This window comes from Sycon ciliatum, chromosome 12 (genome assembly GCF_964019385.1).
Source record: "Sycon ciliatum chromosome 12, ocSycCili1.1, whole genome shotgun sequence".
NCBI classification, from domain to species: Eukaryota; Metazoa; Porifera; class Calcarea; order Leucosolenida; family Sycettidae; genus Sycon; species Sycon ciliatum.
Genome location: NC_088654.1, coordinates 19,415,227 through 19,437,864, shown reverse-complemented (window position 1 = coordinate 19,437,864; position 22,638 = coordinate 19,415,227). Strand labels below are relative to the sequence as shown.

The 22,638-nt window shown below is 47.8% G+C and overlaps 1 protein-coding gene across 6 annotated transcripts in view; it reads left to right on the top strand.

The window, feature by feature from the left end:
* LOC135828197 (uncharacterized) overlaps positions 1–22,638 on the top strand; it is a 48,726-nt gene that overhangs the window by 3,222 nt on the left and 22,866 nt on the right. For all 6 annotated transcript variants that reach the window (XM_065340647.1, XM_065340646.1, XM_065340645.1 and 3 more), the window contains exons 3-7: positions 506–958; positions 1,953–2,060; positions 3,074–3,265; positions 7,211–7,516; positions 16,504–16,809. In XM_065340647.1, coding sequence (XP_065196719.1) covers positions 506–958; positions 1,953–2,060; positions 3,074–3,265; positions 7,211–7,516; positions 16,504–16,809 — 1,365 coding nt within the window. The remainder of the gene's footprint in view (positions 1–505; positions 959–1,952; positions 2,061–3,073; positions 3,266–7,210; positions 7,517–16,503; positions 16,810–22,638) is intronic.

Sequence of the window (22,638 nt, the reverse complement as noted above, 5' to 3'; positions counted from 1 at the left end):
AGGTGACAAACCCTTTTCTTTGTAATGCAGTTGCGTGAAGTCCACAACTTTCTTAGCTAACGATTCTGATGCTGAAAGAATTATACAGATAAATCGCATATCGATTGGTGTATGAGGTAATGAAAAAAAATAATTAAGGCATGGATTCAACTGATCACTGGCCATAGTTGTATGCCTCGTGTTGAGTTATGTTGGTCTTTGCAATTGCTGCTACATGTCATGCTGTACAGATAGTATGACTGTTTACAGGTCTCGCCAGCCACCCGTACAGGTTCCTTCGACCTGTCTCGTTAGCTTTATGGTGATTATAAAACTAGACTTGTACAATTTCCCAATATGGTATTCACTGAGGTATCGTGGCACCAGCCAATCACCATGGAGGCATTCTTTATCAATGGAATTTGATGTATGAGTGTTTTCATGCTCATATATATATATGCACCCCAAAATCACATATTCCATTTGTGGATGCGGATATGTCTGTGTGTTGGTGTACTTATGGCAGGCGCACACCCACCTACTGGTATTGCTCTGCAGCCCGGTGCAGCCTTAGCTTGCTCCTCCACTGGTAGATCACCATCATCATTGTCAGGCCCTTCTACCACGGCAGAGACTACATTTGGTCTTAGCCAGACCTGTATGAGTGCATCCACCCAAGCCACTACAACACATCCCATTGCCAGCTCAGCTAACACTAGCACTGGCAGCTTTACAGCTGATGGTAATGCTGCTGGGAGAGGAACTGCATTGCAGCAGAGTACACAGCCACCAGCGTCAGTCCACCTTGAAAACACGGCACAGCTGGCAGCAGCTGCAGTAGTAAGACATGCTTCTTCACTGCCTCTCGAGCCGCAAGCCAAGAGGGCCCTACTTAACAATGTTGGTAGAGCATTCACCGAGGAAATGTCCAGGCATATTGACTATGTGTCTGCTCAAAGTATGGCTCATACCAGTCCAGGTAAGCGGTATGTCCTTGGAAGCTTGTATACCTGTTATCTACAATGTGCATGTGCCAGTGGAAGTCGTTGACCATGAAGCGGTTGCTGTACGAAACATCATTTTGCACCGAGCTCAAACTTTGTATGTGGATCACGCTTATCATAAGGCTGTTGTATGGTTGCAGCTGAATTTGCATTTAAGCCAGCTGTGTCATTTGGAGATACACTCACACCTCTCTTATCCTGGCAGTCTGGAACCGGACCATGTACTACCGATAACTTGGAAATAATAGACACCCTTAGCAAACAACGGTAACGCTATGTTTTACGGTACTCGTACCTTGATCACCCAAATAGCGTTGCAGCTGCAACGTATAACGTAAACATGTTATGGGGGCTGATTTATCGTTGTGACCAACGGTACGGGTTTTGGCCAAATATTGAATAGTCCGTACGCATTTCACCTGGTATCGCATATATGGTGACATAAATGGTTGTACCGCGCGAAATAAAAGCTATCCTCGTGGCAACAGCGTACTATAAAATAGCGTGCATCTTGCTAAAGGTCGAACCCAACTCACGGTATTTTCCCCTTACGGTATTACCGTTACAACATAACGTTTTTTGCTAAGGGTGTCTATTCATAACTCTGAATCACATACATTGTGATGGGGAAGGGTGAGAGATATGACGTCACTATTTCAACTAAACATGGCAAACGAGTAGTAATATTTCCATTTAAAATTACTCACAGCGTGCCCGGTAGATCGACGTGCCCGTAACTTGGATGACCGGATAATTGAGAGATAGGAGGGTATTGAGCACTCTCTGCACAGAGGAAGCATTCTTGTGTATGACTTTTGTTTTTACGCACATAAACTCTCCCTATTCAAACTAGAGTTGCTATCCCTGATGACCTGATTTCACAGAACATCAGTAGAGAATATTTCTAACTTTATTCACAAGTGACTGCTCCAATGTGGCTGCTCCAATTTGCCCTTCTGTATGTTTCAGATTCCCAGGCCTCTCTGCTGCAGAAGTCTCAGTTCCTCCTGGACAGCACCGCAAAGTCTGACGGTGACTCAGGGTTGTCCGGTTCTGCTGGTAGCTCAGACACCGAAGGTAAGGTATGTAGGGCATGCCTTACATGGGCATTTAGGATATGTTGGATTGTGCAAATCCGTGGGCCTCGGATCCAGATTCGCCAACTTTTGACCTGTCGGATTGTTAGAATCCGGGTCCAGGCAGCAAGGATTCGGATCTGGTCAACCCACCCCCCAAAGAAAGATTGAACAGAGTCAACGTATCCTTTTTTTGCGCTGAACCCAAATTTCAAAAGATGGATATTGATATCTATTCGCCATTCTACAATATCGACCTTCTTTGACGAGAGCGTTTTACTCAATACTGCTGTTTGAAGGAACTGAGTATCAACTGAAGTGTCACATTAGAACCATGTGATGTCTGACTGGAACTAAGGCTGACCAGAAGCTAATCATATGCTGGTGTATCACGGCTTAGATTCGCCTTTTGTGGACCAACATTTACCTTGATGCTAAATTCTTGGTCCAGAGATCTTTTAAAATGAGAAGAAGTAGCGGCGACCCGGTCATTATGGAATCCAATACATCACACCACCACATTGCGCTCTTGGCCGATCCACACTCTGCACTCACATCACCATCACCACAGCGAGGACAATTTCGGTATAAACTAGTAGATTGATATAGATAATGACCCTCCAGACAGCTGTTTCGCTCCTCCTGAGCTCATCAGTGGAGGCATATAATGTTGAATGAAAGATTAGACAAAAGTGACAAAAGTGATAACAAGGTCAGGTGATAACGACATTTGCCTCCACTGATGAGCTCAGGAGGAGCGAAACAATTGTCTGGAGGGTCATTGTCAATATCAATATAATTATATATACCGGAATTGTCCTCTCTGTGGTGATGGTGATGTGAGTGCAGAGTTTGAACCGGCCAAGAGCGCAATGTGGTGGTGTGGTGTATTCGATTTCAGAGATCTTTTAGTTCCTAATATTGTGCGTTGGGTACTTGGGTTTGGAATAAATTAACGGCGGATGTATGTTGTGCTTTCTTCCATATCAATTCCTCAACAATGTGTATGACCAGAATGGACAAAACGTGATCTGCGCAAAGCTCGAGTCACGGTTTTTATGGACAGCAAACTGAGGACATCTGTGGACGACTGTGATGGAATTATCTTGGACAGGTTATCTAAGCAGCACTTCAATGAGACTAATATCAGAATCGAACCGAAGCCCAGAAGAAGTGATCCTGCACTCACATGTGTTGAAGGAAAAGGTTTGTAATATCCTGTTCTCTAAATTTGTCATGTTTAATTGAATGTGCACGGCTAAGTTGGACAAATTCTACTACTGTACTCAGCCACAGGCTGGTAGACCAATACTAGTGTCTGCTCCAGGATTTCAAACGAACCGGGTACATATGTAACCGACACAACTCTTGCAACCTGGTCAGAGCTGGGTACATTCAAGTACGACTACTGCATGCACAACATGGAGTCGTGACAAGTTTACTACTCGCTGATGTACGTGTATGATAAAAAGCACTCACCTGGCCGAATATCAGGAAATACATGCCTGCCCACACAAACGGTCTATAGACCCTCTGGCAAACAACTGTCCTTCTCTCCATCTCCACCACCGCTACCACCATGGTGGTGGAAGTGGTGGCGGTGCTGCTGCTGCAGAAGCATGGTGGTTGTGGTGGTGGCGGCGGGGGCGGAGGTGCTACTGGTGATGGTAATGGAGAGAAGGACACACAAATTGAAGGGTAGTTGACCACAGCCAGATGTAGACCAGATAAATAGTGAAATATGGAAACAAGGATGGGGAACAGAATGTATCAAATGATGTGGTGTGCATGCGGATAACAGAAATAGGCCATGATACAGAACTACTTGGAACCGTCATTTAATTTACCTGGACCGAGCTAGCCGGGGAAAAAGCTCTCGCGCTGACGGACACAGTAGTGATGGAATATAAACGGCTGTATATCCCCAATGGCGATTTGGAATCATGGAAGCATGGCTAGCCCCTTCCCAAAGATGCCATAACTTTTCGCAACTTATGCTTTTCCGGGAGTTCCACGGAACTCCCTAAATTTTGCAATATGTACTGAGTATTGCCGAAATCGCACCAACCTCTTCTTCAAATTTTATAATACTGACAAAATGAACAAAAATGATGCATGCACGCTGCATGCGCCCACCGCATACACCACGAACCGAAACCATTTCCATTTTGTTGCCCACGTGCTGTGCACCTTGTGTTTCGCGCAACTTGAACGTTGCCATGGATAAATCCGGAAAAGTGCGAAAAATATTTCAAAAAGTCCTACGGAGGATCCAACGTAGGAAGGCTTTCCTATGTAGATCCTAGTCCGTCTGATCATCGGTACCGACCGTGCAATCGAAGATAACAGTAGATCTGTAGATGTCATGCACTGGTGTTCATGTACAGACTGTACATCTACATACTACCAGTGCAGGGCTTCAGGCATCATGAGTTGGCCACGCGCCGCCACGCACTTGCAATTACGTTGGGCTGCTTTACCGACGAAGGCAAGAAATTATAGGCAGTTGTTTCCCTTCGTTGTTTCGAAACCGACCAAATCAACATTCCTTGGCAATGTCACTCGCTGCTACTATATTAATTTCATTAGATGGATGCAGCCAGCATTCCTTGGATCAGTTGTTGCGGAAGAGAAAGGATGTTCCGAATAATGACGCTTGTCATGAAGTTAGAAATTTTATCATCCTGCTCAAGCTCGTCGGAAGATGAGGGCTCAGATTTCCAAGCGGAGTCGGTAAACTCTACTATTCTAGCATGCAGTAGCGGCAAGTTGTTCCTCCACAGAAACGGAGGTCTGTGCCAGCAATGTGTTTTGATGACATTAGAGATCCTTAGCAAAAGTACGATAACGCTAACTTTTACGGTACTCACTTCCAGCCGTGACAAAAAACGTTATCGGGTAACGGAAAACGTTGCGGAGCTCATAATAACGGGCAGGCGTTCGATATGATAATTCTGCAAAAATGCAAAAACTCGCATTGTTTTGTAACTGGCCGGAGATAAACAACACGTGCAGATCAAGACTAGAGTTGCTTGTCACCTTTAGCGTTTTTTGGTCAGTTTTGCATTTCAGTTGACAATGTCTGCGTCCTCTGCTTCGTACCTTTCATCCTCTATTCTATCTGGGAAACAAAGGACCGGTTCCGCGGCACTACTGAGATAGAAATTCATCGGCCTCTCCCAGACGTGCTGGAGCTGGAGAACCCTTACAGTCGACCTGGGCACAGCGAAAACTCATTTTCGCCGTGCCTTTGCCATTGCCGAGTGAAAGACCTCGCCAAGGTATTCATTCTGAAGGACAGCAAACTAATCCCTGGCTCAAAATTTTGAATTTCCCGCAATTGTTTCCACAAAAATTCAAATCGCCATGGTTGGTAAGACTACTTCGTCTGAACTATAATGTACATTGTGCCAAGGGAAAAGTCAGCTAGAACGGTCCGAAATACGGTAAGGATTCCCGTTTACGTTAGCGTTTTTGTAACTAAGGATATCTAAAAAATTGGTTGTTAGCAACACTGGCTCACACTCAAATCACTGCTTTTCACCAGAAAAATATTTTATGTCAACGTTTCGGTCATGAAAATAACCATCATCAGGAATGAACTACTTTCATTCCTGATGATGGTTATTTCATGACCGAAACGTTGACATAAAATATTTTTCTGGTGAAAAGCAGTGATTTGAGTGTGAGCCAGTGTTGCTCACAACCAATTTTTTACTAATGAAGCTGCGTGATGCGTCCTACAAGATTTTTAAGGATGTCTAGTGGACTGATTGTGGACACTGTTGTTTTTAAAATGTCTGTCAAGTGAAGACAATGAGTGTGTGATTCAAGAGCATTTCATGTTGTATGGTATTTTTTCAGGGTTCCAGCCCATGGACGGTATGGGCTGCAGTACCCTCGTACTCTGATTGAGTGCAGTGCCCTCGTACTCTGATTGAGTGCCCCCTCGTACTCTGATTGAGTGCCCCCTCGTACTCTGATTGAGTGCCCCCTCGTACTCTGATTGAGTGCAGTGCCCTCGTACTCTGATTGAGTGCCCCCTCGTACTCTGATTGAGTGCCCCCTCGTACTCTGATTGAGTGCAGTGCCCTCGTACTCTGATTGAGTGCCCCCTCGTACTCTGATTGAGTGCCCCCTCGTACTCTGATTGAGTGCAGTGCCCTCGTACTCTGATTGAGTGCCCCCTCGTACTCTGATTGAGTGCCCCCTCGTACTCTGATTGAGTGCAGTGCCCTCGTACTATGATTGAGTGCAGTGCCCTCGTACTCTGATTGAGTGCCCCCTCGTACTCTGATTGAGTGCCCCCTCGTACTCTGATTGAGTGCCCCCTCGTACTCTGATTGAGTGCCCCCTCGTACTCTGATTGAGTGCCCCCTCGTACTCTGATTGAGTGCCCCCTGTGAAAAAGTGGCACTCCCTACTCATTTGTCAAATTTTGTGGTTTTTTTCAGGCCATTCAACGAAAAACGCAGTGGATAGTCACTAACGTTATAATTATATAACAGAGCGCCCACAATGCACATTCAGCCGGTTAGAGCCCCGTACCTTGTATTTTGGCTGGCAAGACATGTTGGGAACATGGGAAAATGGGTTGCGGGTAACTGTTTCCCCTTCCCGCTCCCCTACTATTTTGACCTGGCTAGAACCCTGCAAAAATGCTATAAATATTAAATATCCGAAAGTAGAAATGTACCGGGAAAGCGATCATTTTGGCATTTCTGGCGCAAAATAATTACATTCTTTACAAGAAGTCGAAAAGTTCTCCAAGCACTGGAGCTGTGTGCCAGTAGACTGCAATTTATATAATTACGAGTCTGTAGTGAGTTGAAAGGCTTTCTCTGCTGATCACTTTGAGCGTGTCACAGCATGCAATTCTAACTATCACAATTGGACCATCCTAATCATCACGACCGCACAACCGTAGTCTTCGTTAGTACAATCTGATTATACAGGAGCCCCCTTATAGAGGTCTCTGAATCCGCACCTGTTTACGATGAGCTCAGCACTACGCATTTGCCAGCCAGAATTTCTGCTGGCCTAGATGTGCGGGCTGGCATGTGAATGTGTATACCTACATACAATACAAGTTCATATGGTTGTTTGTGATCATGTGTCTGTTTGTGTGTGCGGCCATGCATGTGTCTTCAGCTGGGGGACAGATAAGGACATTAATCACGATCATCATCAAAGGAAGATATGATGACAGCACCGAACACAAGATCGAAAGAGAATTGCTTGGAGACCTGGAGGCCCTTACCTACTCCAGGCATCAAATTCAGGTCCTCTTCCGGGGTCCATATGACAGCATTCAAGTTGTACTGCTGCTACCAATGAGAACACTGGGTCATCTACTCTACCTTGCAGTACACTATCCTGGACTGCTGCGAGGCCTGGATATACTTCAAATCATTGACATCTCCTCTTTGACCATAATTGACTTTCGAGAGATAACAGGTATGTTGCTGTATTATCATGTGCTGTGTGTCTTTCTATGATTATGTGTGTGTGTGTATGCATAGGTGTGTGTGTGTGTATACGTATGTGTGTGTATGTGTGTGTGTGTGTGTGTGTGTGTGTGTGTGTTTGCGTATGTGTGTGCGCGCATGTGCGTGCGTGAGTCTCGCGCCGAGTGGACGACAGTATACACCTGGACAGAGGGTGATGCATCTTCTTCGCACAGCATGTTTAGTGGTGCAGCTGCTGCTGTCAACTGCTCTTTGTGTGAGCGGATTTTCTGGCGCCGCCTGGATCGTGCCAGGCACTGGTGTACTGCAGAGCTTGCAGTGCAACAACAGCGTAGATATTGCTAGTTTGATCGCTGCGGCAGTTGGTTCTTACTTAACGTGGCTCGTACCTAAAAGGAAAACTAGTCCTTTCAGAGAGCATGTCTGAGAAAACCAGAAAAGCTGGGCTAGGCCATCTCTCCGACTTCGCTTAAATGTTGGAAGTAGATTTCCTTTGGGGTCTACAACAACCATGCAAAAGGGCTCATTGCATAACTAACGGACACCTTGGAAATGGGAACCACCTCGTAATGGGCCCAAAATACGACTATTGAGTCCAAAACGAGCGCTGCTACAGCGTACACGATTGAGCTGAGAACAAACCGCCACCATGCCAACATTACCTCACATGAGTAGTCTTCACATCACCAGCACATAAAGCCATGGCTACATCCAGGAAAGCAATGGCCATCATCTCCAAATGTCACTAAATTGCATTGCTAAAATTGCCAAATTTCAAGAGCCATAGCGGGAACCATTTGTGGTGTCTATTTTTCTGAACCATGCACTGCGGGACAGTGGACTATCTCCACTAAAACCCAGGACATCTCTCGTAAAAAGTGTTCCATGTTTTCTGGAAATAAACAGATTCGTTTTCACTCACAAAGCAACTGTTCAGTACAGGGGGTAGTGGTCTACCAGAGCAATCACACTCACCACCGTGGTGGTTTTCCAGAAATGAGTAGAAGCGAAAACACACTCGCAGCCACAAAATAGATAAATACTTCCTCCGGAATCAAACACTTCGTGACTTTTTTTCACTACTTTTCACTGTTGTCATTTCGCTCTCTCTCTGGTTCTGTCAGCCTGAGACACTGACATGACATTTCGGAATCGTAGGAAAGCATGATTCATATGTTGGAGAGCCGACAATCATCACAGAACAAGGGTGTCGACGCTGCAAACAAAGAAAAGCGAACATGTTTTTCATTTTTCGTACGTCAGGCGCAATGGGAAGAAAAGCACTGTGCTCACTGCTCGTCGTAAGTAGCTATTTTTTAGTTCAGAGCTTGACAGAGCAGGACAATGGCACCGAGGAGCAAGAAGAGTGGAAAGTGAATAGCAATAGCAGCTAGCGTTTTGAAATCTTCGCCATCCCCGACACACCTGCCTGCATGCAAATAGGTCGGCAGGATGTCAAAACTCCAAAACGCAGAGATGTGACAATCGTCACTTCGCGCAGCAGAGCAAGATGAACAAGTTCAAAATGGAAATTGTTCAGCCACTGCAGAGCCCAGACCTCAACGTGGATGATCTCGCCTTTTCCAGCAGCCTCGACTCTTTGTCCTTGGTCGCAAAGGAAAAGGCGAGATCTGATCGCGGCAGTCGGGAAATGCTGGTACGACTATGATATCCCTCGGAGGAAATTTGAAATGTTTGGTTTTGCCTGTGTTTGTTCCGAGGCATCCTCGAGCGAGAGCGGAGGCGGTAATGAGTACCAGCGCTGCCGCGCTACCATGGTCTTCGCCGAGATGTTGGAGAAGGAATTCAGGTAACAGCGAAGATGATCAGGGACGCTGAGAAGCTTTTCCGTGACATACGACATCGCGTCGATCGACCTGCCACTTGGAACAGTTTCAGGGGTGATGAGTCGGGCGATGGCGATCCAGACTGAGACTCTACTCCCACTAATCGCTCCTGTAGATATTGTAGATATGTCGATTGAATGTGTTGAAGTGTTTATCTTCCAAAAGAACCCTTTTGTTGATCACAGTAACTCCTTCAAAAGTCATGTCAAAAGTCATATAAGTTTTTGTGTTGGGAGAAAGTAACCGAAAACATCTAAATCAATCAATGCTCAGCCGTGAAAAAGCAAAATATTTGGATTCTGATCTTGATTGTCGATCAACTCGATCAAATCCGTAGATCTGCTATGTCATGCGGTGGTCTGCGCACGGCCAGTTTCAGGACGCAAAAATGTCGTGCTTCGATCACCCAAATCGAGATTTGTTCAATATTTTTTGCACTACTGCAGAGCTTTGCTGCTAGCGAAATACGAGTCGTTCGGGGAAGGAATTGGTTGTTGTTTGGAGTGACAAGGGTTGTCAGTTCAAATTTCTTGTCAGACTCGGTTGAGGTGACCACGCTGCAGTGTTTGGCGTGCTGGCGTCTGGAGCGGTGCCTGGTGTTGGAGCTTGAGAAGGCGCTTTCCGTCGTCGGGTAGGAAATTGGCAATGTTGCAATGTGGTGAAGTGAAAATATTCAAATTTAGTTTTTTAAGGAAACATGGAGCACTATTTACGAGACATGTCCTGGTTTTAGCGGAGATAGTCCACTGTCCTGCAGTGCATGGTTCAGAAAATAGACTCTGTAAATGGTTACCGCTATGGCCCTTGAAATTTGGCAATTTTAGCAATGCAATTTAGTGACATTTGGAGATGATGGCCATTGCTTTCCTGGATGTAGCCATGGCTCTATGTGGTGGTGATGTGAAGACTACTCAGGTGAGGTAATGTTGGCATGATGGTGGTTTGTTCTCAGCTCAATCGTGTACGCTGTAGCAACGCTCGTTTTTGAACCCAATATTGAGTTGTAATTTGGGCCCATTTTGAGGTGGCCCCCAGTTCCAAGGTGCCCGTAAGTTATGCAACGAGCCCTTTTGCATGGTTGTTGTAGACCCCAAAGGTAACCTACTTGCAAAATTTGAGCGAAATCGGAGAGATGGCTCAGCCCAGCTTTCTGGTTTTCTAAGACATGCTCTCTTAACTCTTTGAGACCCCAACGATCGAATTCGATCGTTTGAAGTGGGCGCACTTCCAGAGCTCGTAAGTTTGGACTGGTTCACCTCAGCGAAATAAAATCAACACGACGACGTAGCTGAGAAAAATCTCTAAAAGCACATGCCAAACACAGCATAGGTCACCACTAAAAATTTCCAGCACGCGGCCGTGAATGCGGACAAGATCCCCCGAGCTGCACTCGCGGCCTAAGTGTGTCTAATTTGACTTCCGCATGAACGCGATTGCTGCAGCGGCGTTGTTTGAGGAGTTAGAGGAGCGGAACGAGCCTGTAGAAGAGCTGAGTGACAGCTCTTGGGACGAGCCTGAATCCTCGAACAATGATGGGCTCTCATCCGGCACGGAGGACGCCGTGAATCAAGATTTATTAGCTGACGACGCGATCGACTCGCCGTCAGAAGGCAAGGAAGAATTTGTTCCGGTGCCAGCACGCGGAAGAGGTCGTGGCCAAGGCCGTGGTCGTGGAGTAGCCCACACGGGCCGTGGGCGAGCAGCACAGGCAGGGCGAGGAGCTGGTGATCGCGGACGTGGTGGGGGAAAGGCGCGTGGAAATACTGGCGCAGCAGTTCGCGGACACGACCGTGGTATAGCAGCTCGCGGTGGTCGTGGTCGCGGACGTGGCCGTTTTGCAGCACCGTACGCAACGCTCAGTGACTATGGAAATGTCGACGCTGGTGGAGAGAGTGCTGTGCCTGAGTTTGACGCCGATGGCTGTGGCATGCAGCTACCTGATGACTTTTATCCCCAGCTGCGAATTGGATTTCTTCAAATTATTTTTCTCAGAGGAAATTGTGCAGCAAATGGTGAACTTCACAAATGCATATGCTGAGTCTAGAATTGCATCACTCCCAAAACATGCGAAAGCTGATGGTACATGGAAAAGAACCGACTTACCTGAAATGTACAAACTCCTAGCTCTCCTTCTCTTCCAGGGATTTCATCCACTCCCTGCCATGCGCGATTACTGGCGCACAGAAGCATTGTACGCCGGCAATTACGCACGCCAGATGATCTCCAGCCGGAATCGGTACGAGGCACTGATGTGCTTCTTGAAGGTGATTGACCACACGCAGGAGGATGGCAATGACAGGCTGCGTAAAATTCTCCTTCTCCATGATCATATGCGTGAAAAATGCCAAGCTCTCTACCGACCTGGAAAATGTGTGAGCGTCGACGAGAGTATGGTAAAATGCAAAGGCTGCGCTCCATTTACGCAGTACTTGCCGAAGAAGCCAGTCAAGGGGGGCTTCTTTGCAGCTTGCGATGCTGACACCTCGATCATAGTAAATTTTGAAGTTTACACCGGACAGCAGCTTGGAGGAGAACATGGCCTGACGCACGCAGTCGTGATGCGGCTGGTGGGAGACATGGCAGCGGATCATGTTATCTACACCGATAACTTTTACACGTCGCCATTGCTCGCCACGTCTCTTCGTGAAAAGCAGATGTCACTAGTGGGCACTATTCGCCCCAACCGGCAAGGCTTCCCACCTATCTTAAGAGCTGACATCAAGCAGTTTGAGAGGTGGGCCGAGCGAGGCACAACGCGCTACGTACGCCAAGGAGACCAACTTTTCCAGCAATGGAAAGACAAGCGGTGCGTATCCATGTTTTCAAATGTACACCTTGGCCACCAGCACGACATGATTACCAGGAATGTAAAGGTCGATGGTATGCACCAAGTGGTAGAGATCCGCAGGCCACTTGTAGTTGCGGACTACAATGGAAGCATGGGTGGTGTTGACACCTTCGACTACCTGATCGCCACATATCGAAGTCTCAGGAAGACTCGGAAGTATTGGAAAAGCTTGTTCCTTGACCTGGTTGATGTGAGTGCCAGCAATGCATACCGGCTGTTTCACCTATGGATGACCGAACATCCTGACAACATCCAACGGCGGAAGCACTTCAAGCACTCCGATTTTCAGGCGCACTTGATCCGCCAAATGGCTGGCATCGACATCAACGACCCACCGCGGAAGAGACGCTACCGTTCTTCCACAGATGCACCATTCCTTGATTCACACAACTCCATCTGCCCAACTCACAGAAGCAAAAGAAAAATTGCAAAAACTGTAGAGAGCAGGAAAATGTGCAGCGCCAGTGTGTGACATACTGCCAAACTTGCGGCGTCCATTTGCACATCACTGCGGAGCGGGACTGTTTTGCAGAATATCACACTCGTCACTTCGTCTAACGAGCTCAAACTTTGCAGATCACCTGCCTGTACATATGTAATTAGATTCAGAACAATTTTACTCCATACCTAGTTCTTTCCTCTGTAAATATTATCTATGTCAACTTTGATTTGCGTGCATTTTTGAGCGATTTTGGAATTCGAAAGCCCTTTTTGCCAAGATTGCTTGATCTGATGGCCCTGAAACTATGTGTTTTTGGTTTCCCTGACACAAGAGCATTCAGAAAAACATAACTTGTAATAACTTGTAAAAATTCTTCCCTGAAGAAATTTATCCTTTTGACTCCGGACCATTGAAAAATGCATTTTTGCCGAAATCAGTGGGGTCTCAAATGGTTTTAAGCATCCTTGTGCCCAGGCTTAGAGTTTAACCCTTTACCGGCAGCCCCATACTTGAATGCGTCGTAAACGACGCATTGGACATGCATACTAAAACCATGCCTGGCATGGCAGGAAGCATTAGCCCACGGGGGTTTCCCGTGGCCCTCACACAGCCTAGGTATGATCATATCGGTAGCTGAAGAGATCTACGCGTGTCCCATTTGATTCATTGGGAACTGCGCGATCGAAAACTTACGGAAATACACGCGCGCCGACAATGCAGTCTGCCTCCGTCAAAACGTCGTCAGGTGCATTTCCTCTTGCGCAGTGAGTTCCTTTCGTCCTCAGATGACTTCTCCGACGAGGACCTAGCATTCCTTCGCTCTGGTACCGATGACAGATAGATAAATACTTCGTTCCAGCTGCCGATGCAAGCGAATTTCAAATTGCGGAGCGGAGCGCACGCCAAGTAAATTCTCACGCAAATATCGGGAGCTCCAGCCGCTGAAGACGATGTTGTCGTGATGCACCTGGAAGAATCTGATGGTGCTTATGATGGGGAAGCCATGGAGAGTGATCCCCGTGTCGACAGTCTCCCAGAGAAGGAATTTTAGGCCATCGACTTTCTGAGTGCCTGAGTGACGGCAGCGCAGCGCGACGTGCGCATGCACTCACGGAGCCATTGGAAAGCGATTCTGGGGCGATGCTGCTCTCAATTGCGAGCAAGGCACGGCCACTGAAGTCTGTGATGGCTATGGCGTTCGTTTCCGCTCCGAAGTCGACTTGTTTTGGCAATATCATGTCAATGTCGGAATCTGACTGCATTATGTGCAATTTCCGTGTTTAGACGTATGGGTGCCAATTTAGCAGCGTATGTATGTTGTAGGTGAAAATAATTTTTTCCATGGTCAAGAAGTAGTACCAGACTTACCAGAAAACATAACTTGCACATACAAAATGTGCCCTCGTTGTGAGTTATTGGCATCCTTCTCAATGCTATGGATTTCATATACAAAATGCACTTGCGGGTAAAGGGTTAAATATTTCGACGTTTTGCCCCCGTGGGTTCGAGCCTCCCCGGTGAAAACTCTTCTTTTTTGGTAGCGGTTTTGACAAGATTAGCTTCTATAATCGACTCCAAAGGAATGTTCTAGTGGTAACAGAAACATGAAACTTGACAGTAAATGACAGGCAGTTTTTCATTAATGTGTTTTGGTCCACCGCACACATCAGCCAATATTGGATTCAGTAAGCCGTGCTCCTAAGTACTTCGTATTGATTCAATGTCAAATGCCTAATGTTTAGCATATGAAGCATATAGCTGGCAGGGAAGCACCCAGCGGAGTGCCGATATTTGCATTCCAAACCGAATGAGATTGTTAGTGTGGGCAGCCAAGAACCCTGGAAGGAAAGTCCAGCCACCCTATTAAGCTTGGCTTGACTACAGAAATCACCACTCAGACACCTGAAAAGAAAACTACAACATTAAGTCTGAACAATTCAACAGTAGGGGCAAAATGCTGGGATGTGCTTTTGTGCAAAATGCTCCAAAATACCAGAAATTCTATATCGGGTTTTAACTATGAAGAAATGAGGAACTACAAGTTATGCAATAATGTCCACTAATACCACCAGTTACTAAACAATCAGCTCCTGCGATAACATTGCACGACACCGACCGACGATATTGACGTTCTACAATTAGCTGGCTAACTGTTTGTTTAAATCCTTCCCATTTTTCGGGACTGACAACATTCTGGTAGGATTAAAGAGCTGTGCAAATTGGGAATAAAATCCACCGGGCAGTTTCTATTTTCCGATTTGGGTATGAGCCACCTTTTTTTAAGACGCGACGACCTTGCTCGTCGCAAGTGTATGACTCAGTGCATCCACTGTGGAGCAGTGTTGTGGTGCTCACTGTGTGTACTGCGGCAGCATCTGTTCGGTCCAGGGCAGGAATAGACACCACAGCTCAGGTTGCCCCCTCCCCCCCCCGCCATATGTCGGTGTCGTGGTAACAGTTGCAGATGACCCGAATCCTGGCGAACTTTTTGTTTTTGTGTCCTGGACGCCGTGGGATGATATTCTCCTATTTTCTCTCCATTGCCCATCCGGGGACCACGTTACCCTTGTAACAGAACAGGACAGGTGTATGTGCACATGTGTGTGCCCGCGAGTGTCGTTGTGTGTTCCCGTATAATGTGTATATGTGTGCGTGTCCGCTATGAGGAGTTTGGTTTATGTATGCAGATAATTCCTATAGCTGTTGGGTCTTTTACAATAGAACTGGGGCAACTAATGGCACGAAGAGCTTAATAGTAATGGCATCAGAAGTCTTTTGAAAATACCAACTTCTGGGCGAAATTGGATCCACTCTGATCATAGTCAAGTTAGGTATCTTGTGGGTGGGGCAAGTATGGGTTTACATACAACGTGGATCCAATTGCATCCGAAAGGCAGAGTGGTCCTGACTCTGGTTTGCCTGGTACCTTCAAACTGTAATCGAGTGTTTGCCATCTGTGTTGGTTACATGCTGTATATTCTTTCAATGAAGTGTATTATACTTTTCATGTACTACCACCGATGGACTACTCTAGGCTAGGATATCCATTTCACTGCTGTAGGGTATTGCTGCCTATCCACTAAGGTTCAGCAACAAAGGGTCACTTTTACTGAAAACAACAACACCTCTAAAAAGTCCGTTACTCTAGCACCCAATAATTCGTCATAATTGACTTCCTGGAAAGATTTTCGCCAAGGAAAACGTTGAGGTAAAGTGGAAGTCTTCACGGAGTTGTAAACCAGCTTCAGAGCCAAATATATCTGTCCCAAAGTTGTACCACAGCTGCGCTAGGCAAAGAAACTGTGTTTTTGACAGCCTTCCACTCTCTGTCCTCGTGTCAAGTTCAGTGGGGCTTGAAATCGATGACTTCAGAAGTCGTCAGCAGTCAAAATCTAGCTACAAAAATTGGATCCACTCCACCCACGGGAAAGAATCTGATTTAGTAGATGGACCCATGGGAAAGTAAAATATAGCTTTTATACAAACAAACAAAACAAACGCCTTGTGTCGCGTGTAGGCGTAAACTTGTTCCGTACAAGAAGTGACATGGAGGGCCCAGTGCAGTCATTACCGATGGATGTGGCACTATGCTGTGTTGGAAAACCACTTAAAACGTGTATGGCCACATGCCAAAAAAAACTGGACCCGGCAAGTAAATCCAAAGTCACCTATGTTTTGGCTCCTGGCTTTCTATGACGTAGCACTTTCAATTATCAAGCCCTAGTCTTTTCTGAACACTCCTGCGAGTCCACCTTTGCCTTCTTGCACCAGTTACAATTACCTTGTCTATGTTCTTGACATGAAGTAACGTTATGAACTTCTTGTTGTTTGACTTTTAGGCAACTCTAGCAACTCCACTGTGGCCTTAGACGAGTTGACAGAGGATAATGAAGAGCTGTCAGAGGACAATGAGGATGATGAGGATGAGGATGATGTTGAAGTTCTGCCACAGAGCTATGACAATGAGCTGGAGTTTTCGAGGCGCACTGACGTAGCTGCTGCTGCTCAGCCCCACATCTCGCAGCAGGAATACGACCAGATAAATAATCGCAGTAAGGACTTCCAGCTTGTGCTGGCAGTCATTATGAGGTCACACCGGAAAGACCAGAATTTCCTCACAGCAATCCGGACTTGCATTTCCAATGGTAAGTTCATAATAATTATTGCCTGTAGTATGAGAATGAAGAAAGTGTCTGCTCCGAACGGCTAGATTAACTCTTGTGTAATCAAATGTGCTAATGAAGCTTATATCAGATCCACTCTGATTTAGCTACCCACACTAGAAGCAAGTACTACCTTCACTGGGGGCAGGGGTAACTGCAGCTGGATCCCTGGACGGATACCCTGATGCCGTCAATTCTTTTTCTGCACCTTGTCCTCACCCACTTACTGAGGTGTGGTGAGCCCATAAGTGGCATCATTTTCAAGTTCACCCACAGTTTTGGGGATTTCAGGGGGTGTCGGCCGTTGGGCGGTTCAATAGCCAATTGAGTCATCTTTCCAAGATTCCTTTTGAGTCTCTCTCCCCTCTCCCGGGGAGACCCACGTGACCAGTTTGGCAGTGAGCAACAAGTACAAGTGAGTAGTATGTGTCCGGCCGGTTCTGGGTGAGGTACATGGTCCAGCCCTCAAAAATGGGGTACTATTTATAGTACCCCATTTTTTGGGAAAAAACGGGTGCCCATTTTTTACATAAAAAATGGTTTTTCGGGTGTTGTAGGTGGTGAAGGGGGTATGACATCATGATTGTACCTTAGTGGTTGTACCTGATCAATGTGATCATTGCCCCGGTTAGGAGTGGGTATAAAAAGTAGATACTTGGTCCTACTTATTAAAAATTAATGTGCGCTTCGGTTCGAATGTCAAGCAAACAAATTCAAAAAATCTCAGGACGGAAACCTTCCTACTACATAACACTGTCTGTTGCGGCCCTTTGGCCATGGTAGACAAGATTTCCTTTGAACCATTTCTTGTTCTTGTTCTTTACAAAGTGGAATAAAACTGAATCTCAAAGAGTTCTGAAAAGCAAAGAGCGACACGTGTACATGTAGCTTCAAACAGAAAAGCTGGCAACGCAAAAGGAAACATGCAGCCAAAAAAAGATGCCTAGCTCTGGCGTACATCGTAGAGGTCACTGCGCATCCAGTGCACTGCGCCCCAAAGGTGCAGGCACGGCGCCCCAAGGAGTGACGACATCCTTAAACTGCATCGCATCATACAGATAGAGCGATAGCGTACAAAGTACAAACAAAACAAAATAACTGAGAGAAGCGAAAATAAATGAATCGAAGAGAAGAAGAGAGAGAGAAGAGAGAAGGAATTTAATTCTAATTATTTAGAGCTGGACAAATATTGTCAAGGAGACATGCAGATACACAATAGAATCGACGCGACTGCATGTAGAGTAGCTGCCTCTAACTGCAGCAGAGTGGAGCACGCAGGTACGTGATCAACTCGGGAGCAGTGAAAGGTGAGAGAAACAAAATACAAATATATTCGAACGAGCAAACACAATAATCATGAATTCATGTGCAAGTGTCTGTAACATTCTCCCCCCCCCCCCCTGGTAACAGGGTACCGATGACCTGTTACAAGTCACAAACAAACTCAGCCCAGCACGTCCAGCTTGGCAAGCTTGACGACTGGGCGCCGGTACAGTCCAGACTTGGTGCGGACATCTGCTACTCGCACAACACCATCACTGCTCGGGTGTACAGCCTCCAGTCGGCCCCGAGGCCACTGCCCTCGTGGCTGGTTGCTGTCAACGACCACCACGACATCACCTACAGCCAGCGACGGTGTCCCGTCCTGCCATTTCCTCCGCCTGGTGAGTTTTGGCCAGTATTCCAAGATCCACCTCTTCCAGAATTCGTCGGTGATCTTCTGTGCAATCCGCCAGTGCTTCCTCAGGCACAGATCAGCATCTACAAACACGCCTGGCCGACTAGTCACACTACTGGACCCAATGAGGAAGTGGTTGGGTGTGAGGGGATCATGATCATCAGGATCTACTGAGACGTGAGTCAGCGGCCGACAATTCATGAGTTGCTCGGCTTCAGCGAATACCGGGGCTAGGACTTCTTCTGTCACGACACGCTCCTTCATGACGGATTTCACAGCGATCTTCACTGCTCTGACGAGGCGCTCCCAGCTTCCACCCATCTGGGGAGCAAGTGGCGGGTTGAAGTGCCATGAGATGCCCTTACTGGAACACTCAGCAGGTAGTCGGTCTTGGCGGAAATCTTCCAATGCTGCCTTCAGCTCCCTGTCAGCTCCTCGGAAATTGGTTCCTTTATCTGAGTGGATTTCTTGGGGGCAACCTCGCCGGTCGCCCATTCGCCTGATTGCCATGATGGCACTATCAGTGTTCAGAGAGTGAGCCACTTCCAAATGTACAGCGCGAGTACTCAGACATGTGAACAACGCACCGTAGCATAGTTCGCGGCGCCTCCCGATCTTGATGTGCAACAGTCTGAAATAGTACAGCCCGGTGAACGTGAATGGTCGCAGGAACGGGGTCAAGCGCTGGACAGGTAGATTTCCCATTACAGGTAGCTTGGGATTGGTTCGTTGGTTCTTGCAGTATTGACACTCAGACCATGCTCGCTTCACAGCTGCTCGACCCGTTGTCACCCAGTACTGCTGGCGAAGCTCATTCAATGTCTTCTCGTGTCCATGATGGCCAGAACGCAGGTGGTATTCATGGACTAGAAGCTGTGTGTACCTATGCTTCGGACACAGGATTGCCGGGTGTTTTGCACTGTACGCCATTTCCGTTGCATGTGTGAGGCACCCTGAACCCGCAGAATCCCGTCCTCATCAATGGCTGGTGCTAGCTGTCGTAGACGACTGCTGGTGCTGACAGGCTGGCCATCGCTCAACAATGCCACTTCTACGGCAAAACACTCTGCCTGCACAGATTTCATCCAGAGCTGCTCGGCCGCATCCATTTCCTTGGCTGATATGGCTGCGATTGATTTGACAGTTTGTCCGCGAACTCTGGCCCGAGTGTTTGCGATGAACCTGGCTACATTCGCGGTTGTGCAGATGAGACGTTTCCATGACGAGACACGGTTGACGTCAGGCAGCGATTCGGCAAATTGCAGGGGCATTGGCAGGGATGTTGTCGCCGCAACGAACTCTTTCTTCACTTCGGTCGCGTCGATGCACTCATCCGACGTTGCGGGTGCAGCTGGCCACGCTTCCCGTGACTGCATTAGAAAATCCGGACCAGACTTCTATCGGCCGCAGCTCAGTTCGTGCATGGAGATACCACGAGATGCATCATCTGCAACATTCAGCAGTGTTGGTATCCAGTGCCAACTGCTGGCCTCACTTGCGTCGCAGATCTCAGCTACTCGGTGAGCGACAAACGGCTTGAACTGTCGCGCATCTGACTTGATCCATTGGAGAACGGTTCTGGAGTCTGACCAGAAACAGGTGCTGTGCCACTTAAGCCCATGCTCTTGGGCTAACATCTGGGCGAGTCGACAGCCAAGCACCGCAGCTTGGAGCTCCAGACGTGGAATGGATGTTGGTTTCAGCGGGGCTACACTAGTCTTGGCGGCAACCAAGCTGCACTCGATGTCATCTGTGTGCTCGACTCTCAGGTACTCCACTGCCGCAAACGCTTTGCTGCTGGCATCGCAGAACACAATGTCATGTAGAGACAAGTCAGTAGCGGACGACGTGAAACAGGAGTATGCGCGTGAGATACTGAACTGGCTGACCTCCAGCAGCTGTCTACACGAATTCTGCCAGCGCGATAGCAGCTCGGGTGGAATCTTATAATCCCAACCGATGCCACTCAACTAGATGTCCTGGAGGAGTATCCGTGCGGCAATGAAAAGCGCAGACAGGAAGCCTAGCGGGTCCAAACTGACATGACAATGCTGAGTAGGGTTGCTTGGTGGGATGCGCGGCACACAGCTGCTCTCGGCGTGTCACGTTGAGTTGAAACAGGAACTCGTCACTGTTTGGATCCCACCGAAGACCCAGCATGCGCTCTACCGGCAATTGTGAGCTGAGGTCAACGACTCCAGCTGCTCTCATATCAGCTGGCACACTCATCATCACTTCGCTACAGTTGCTTATCCAGTTGCGGATCGTAAATCCGCCTCGCTGCAGGATCTCAATGGTATTGGCTACACGCTGTACCGCCTGGTCGGTAGTGTCGACACTGTCCAGGTAGTTGTCCATGTAGTAGTTCTCGTCACATGCTGTGGCTACAGCAGCAAATTCCTCACGGTGCTCCTCAGCATTGCGCCGCATTGTGAACTGCGCGGAGCATGGCGATGACGATGCGCCAAAAATCATGACTTCCATGACGAACGTGTCAGGCGGGCCAGTCTCACCAGGTTGTCGCCACAGGAAGCGCTGAGCTGGCTGGTCTTCTAGGCGTATCCAAACTTGATGAAACATGTCTTTGATGTCAGCCGCAAAGGCAATAGCACGTTGGCGGAACTTCATCAGGACACGCACGAGCTGGTTCAGCAAATCTGGGCCTGGGAACAGTGCATTATTTAGTGACATCCCTCTAGCTTTGGCGGCCGCGTCGAATACAAAACGTAGCTTCTCGGGGCTTGTTCGAAATGAACACAGCGAAATGCGGTAAGTATCAGGTATGTGCGGTTTGCTCGGCAGCCTCTGCTGGTGTTAGCTTACGAGCGTAGCCTTTCTGAACGTACTCATCGATCTTCTGGGCATACTCTGCTGCGAATTCTGGAGACTTAGCCATCTTTCTTTTTATGCCCATTAGACGGTTGAAAGCCATGTCTTGGCTGGGTGGAAGCTTGGGCTGATCTGACTTCCAGAGGAGGCCTCTCTCATACCGGTCACCAACGCGAACCGTGGTGTCGTGCAGGATACTTTCAGCACGGATCATGGCCTTTGGCTTGCCGGCAGAAGCAGACAGTACAACGCCAAAGTTCTCAATGGTGAATGACTCCTTCACTAGTTGGTGCAAATCCGACTCAGGCTGCCAGATGTGGTAGATTGCCTCCGGTTCGAGTTGATCTTGGTGAGTCCGAGCTCCAATGCGACCGTGCACTACCCAACCAAGAAGTGTTCTCGTCAGCATAGGTACATTTGGCGGGCCTTCGACGACTTCACGTGCCACTGTGAGGTGTCCGTTGTCTTGCCCGGTGAGTATCCTCGGTTGTACTGCTGGGTATCATGCCACTCTGGAGTCATCTATAAAAGGCCGTCGACTCGCCAGCTCTCTGCCATCTATTGACTGCGAATGCAACTCGAGGTCCTTGGCTGTTCTCACACCATCCATTTGATGCTGGGTGGCATCGGTGCCATTGACCAAAACAGAGACTCTGCATGACGAGTTGTCCGTGTGCGTCGTCGAATTCGTCCATGCCATATGCAGGGGATCAGACTGTCCAAACAGCGCCTATGTCATCCGCTCAGGTATTGTCCATTAGCGTGACAGTTGAGGCTTCGTCCAGCAGAGCAAGTGTCTTCACACAGCCCTTTGGGCCACTAACCGTCACTGGCAACACTCTCAGCAATACTCGGGTTGTACCAGGAATACCGGTGTGCCCACAAGTGTCGACTGGCTTCTCTGCAGCCTTGCCCTTGCACAGGAGCACATGATGGTGGCACTTGCAGTCCAGCTCACTGCACTGCTTCCTGCTGCCACACTCCCTGGTAGCGTGTCCACTGGCCAGGCAAGAAAAACAAAGACGGTGACGTATGACCAGCTCAAATTGGGCTTTCTGGCCAAGCTTCTTGAATGCTGAACACTCGCCGAGGGCATGCTGCATTTGTTTACAGCAAAGCCAGGCTGACTACTTCTTACTGGCTGCACTTGCTGGTGCCGTCGCTTCTGCTGTGCTATACACTGTCGAAACTTCCTGATGACTGTACACCATCTGCGTCTTGTCGGTTTGGGTACCCGGCAGATCCACGACGCGCACACCTGCTTCAGCCTTGTCCGCCAGCCACATAGAAAACACTCGCAAGCT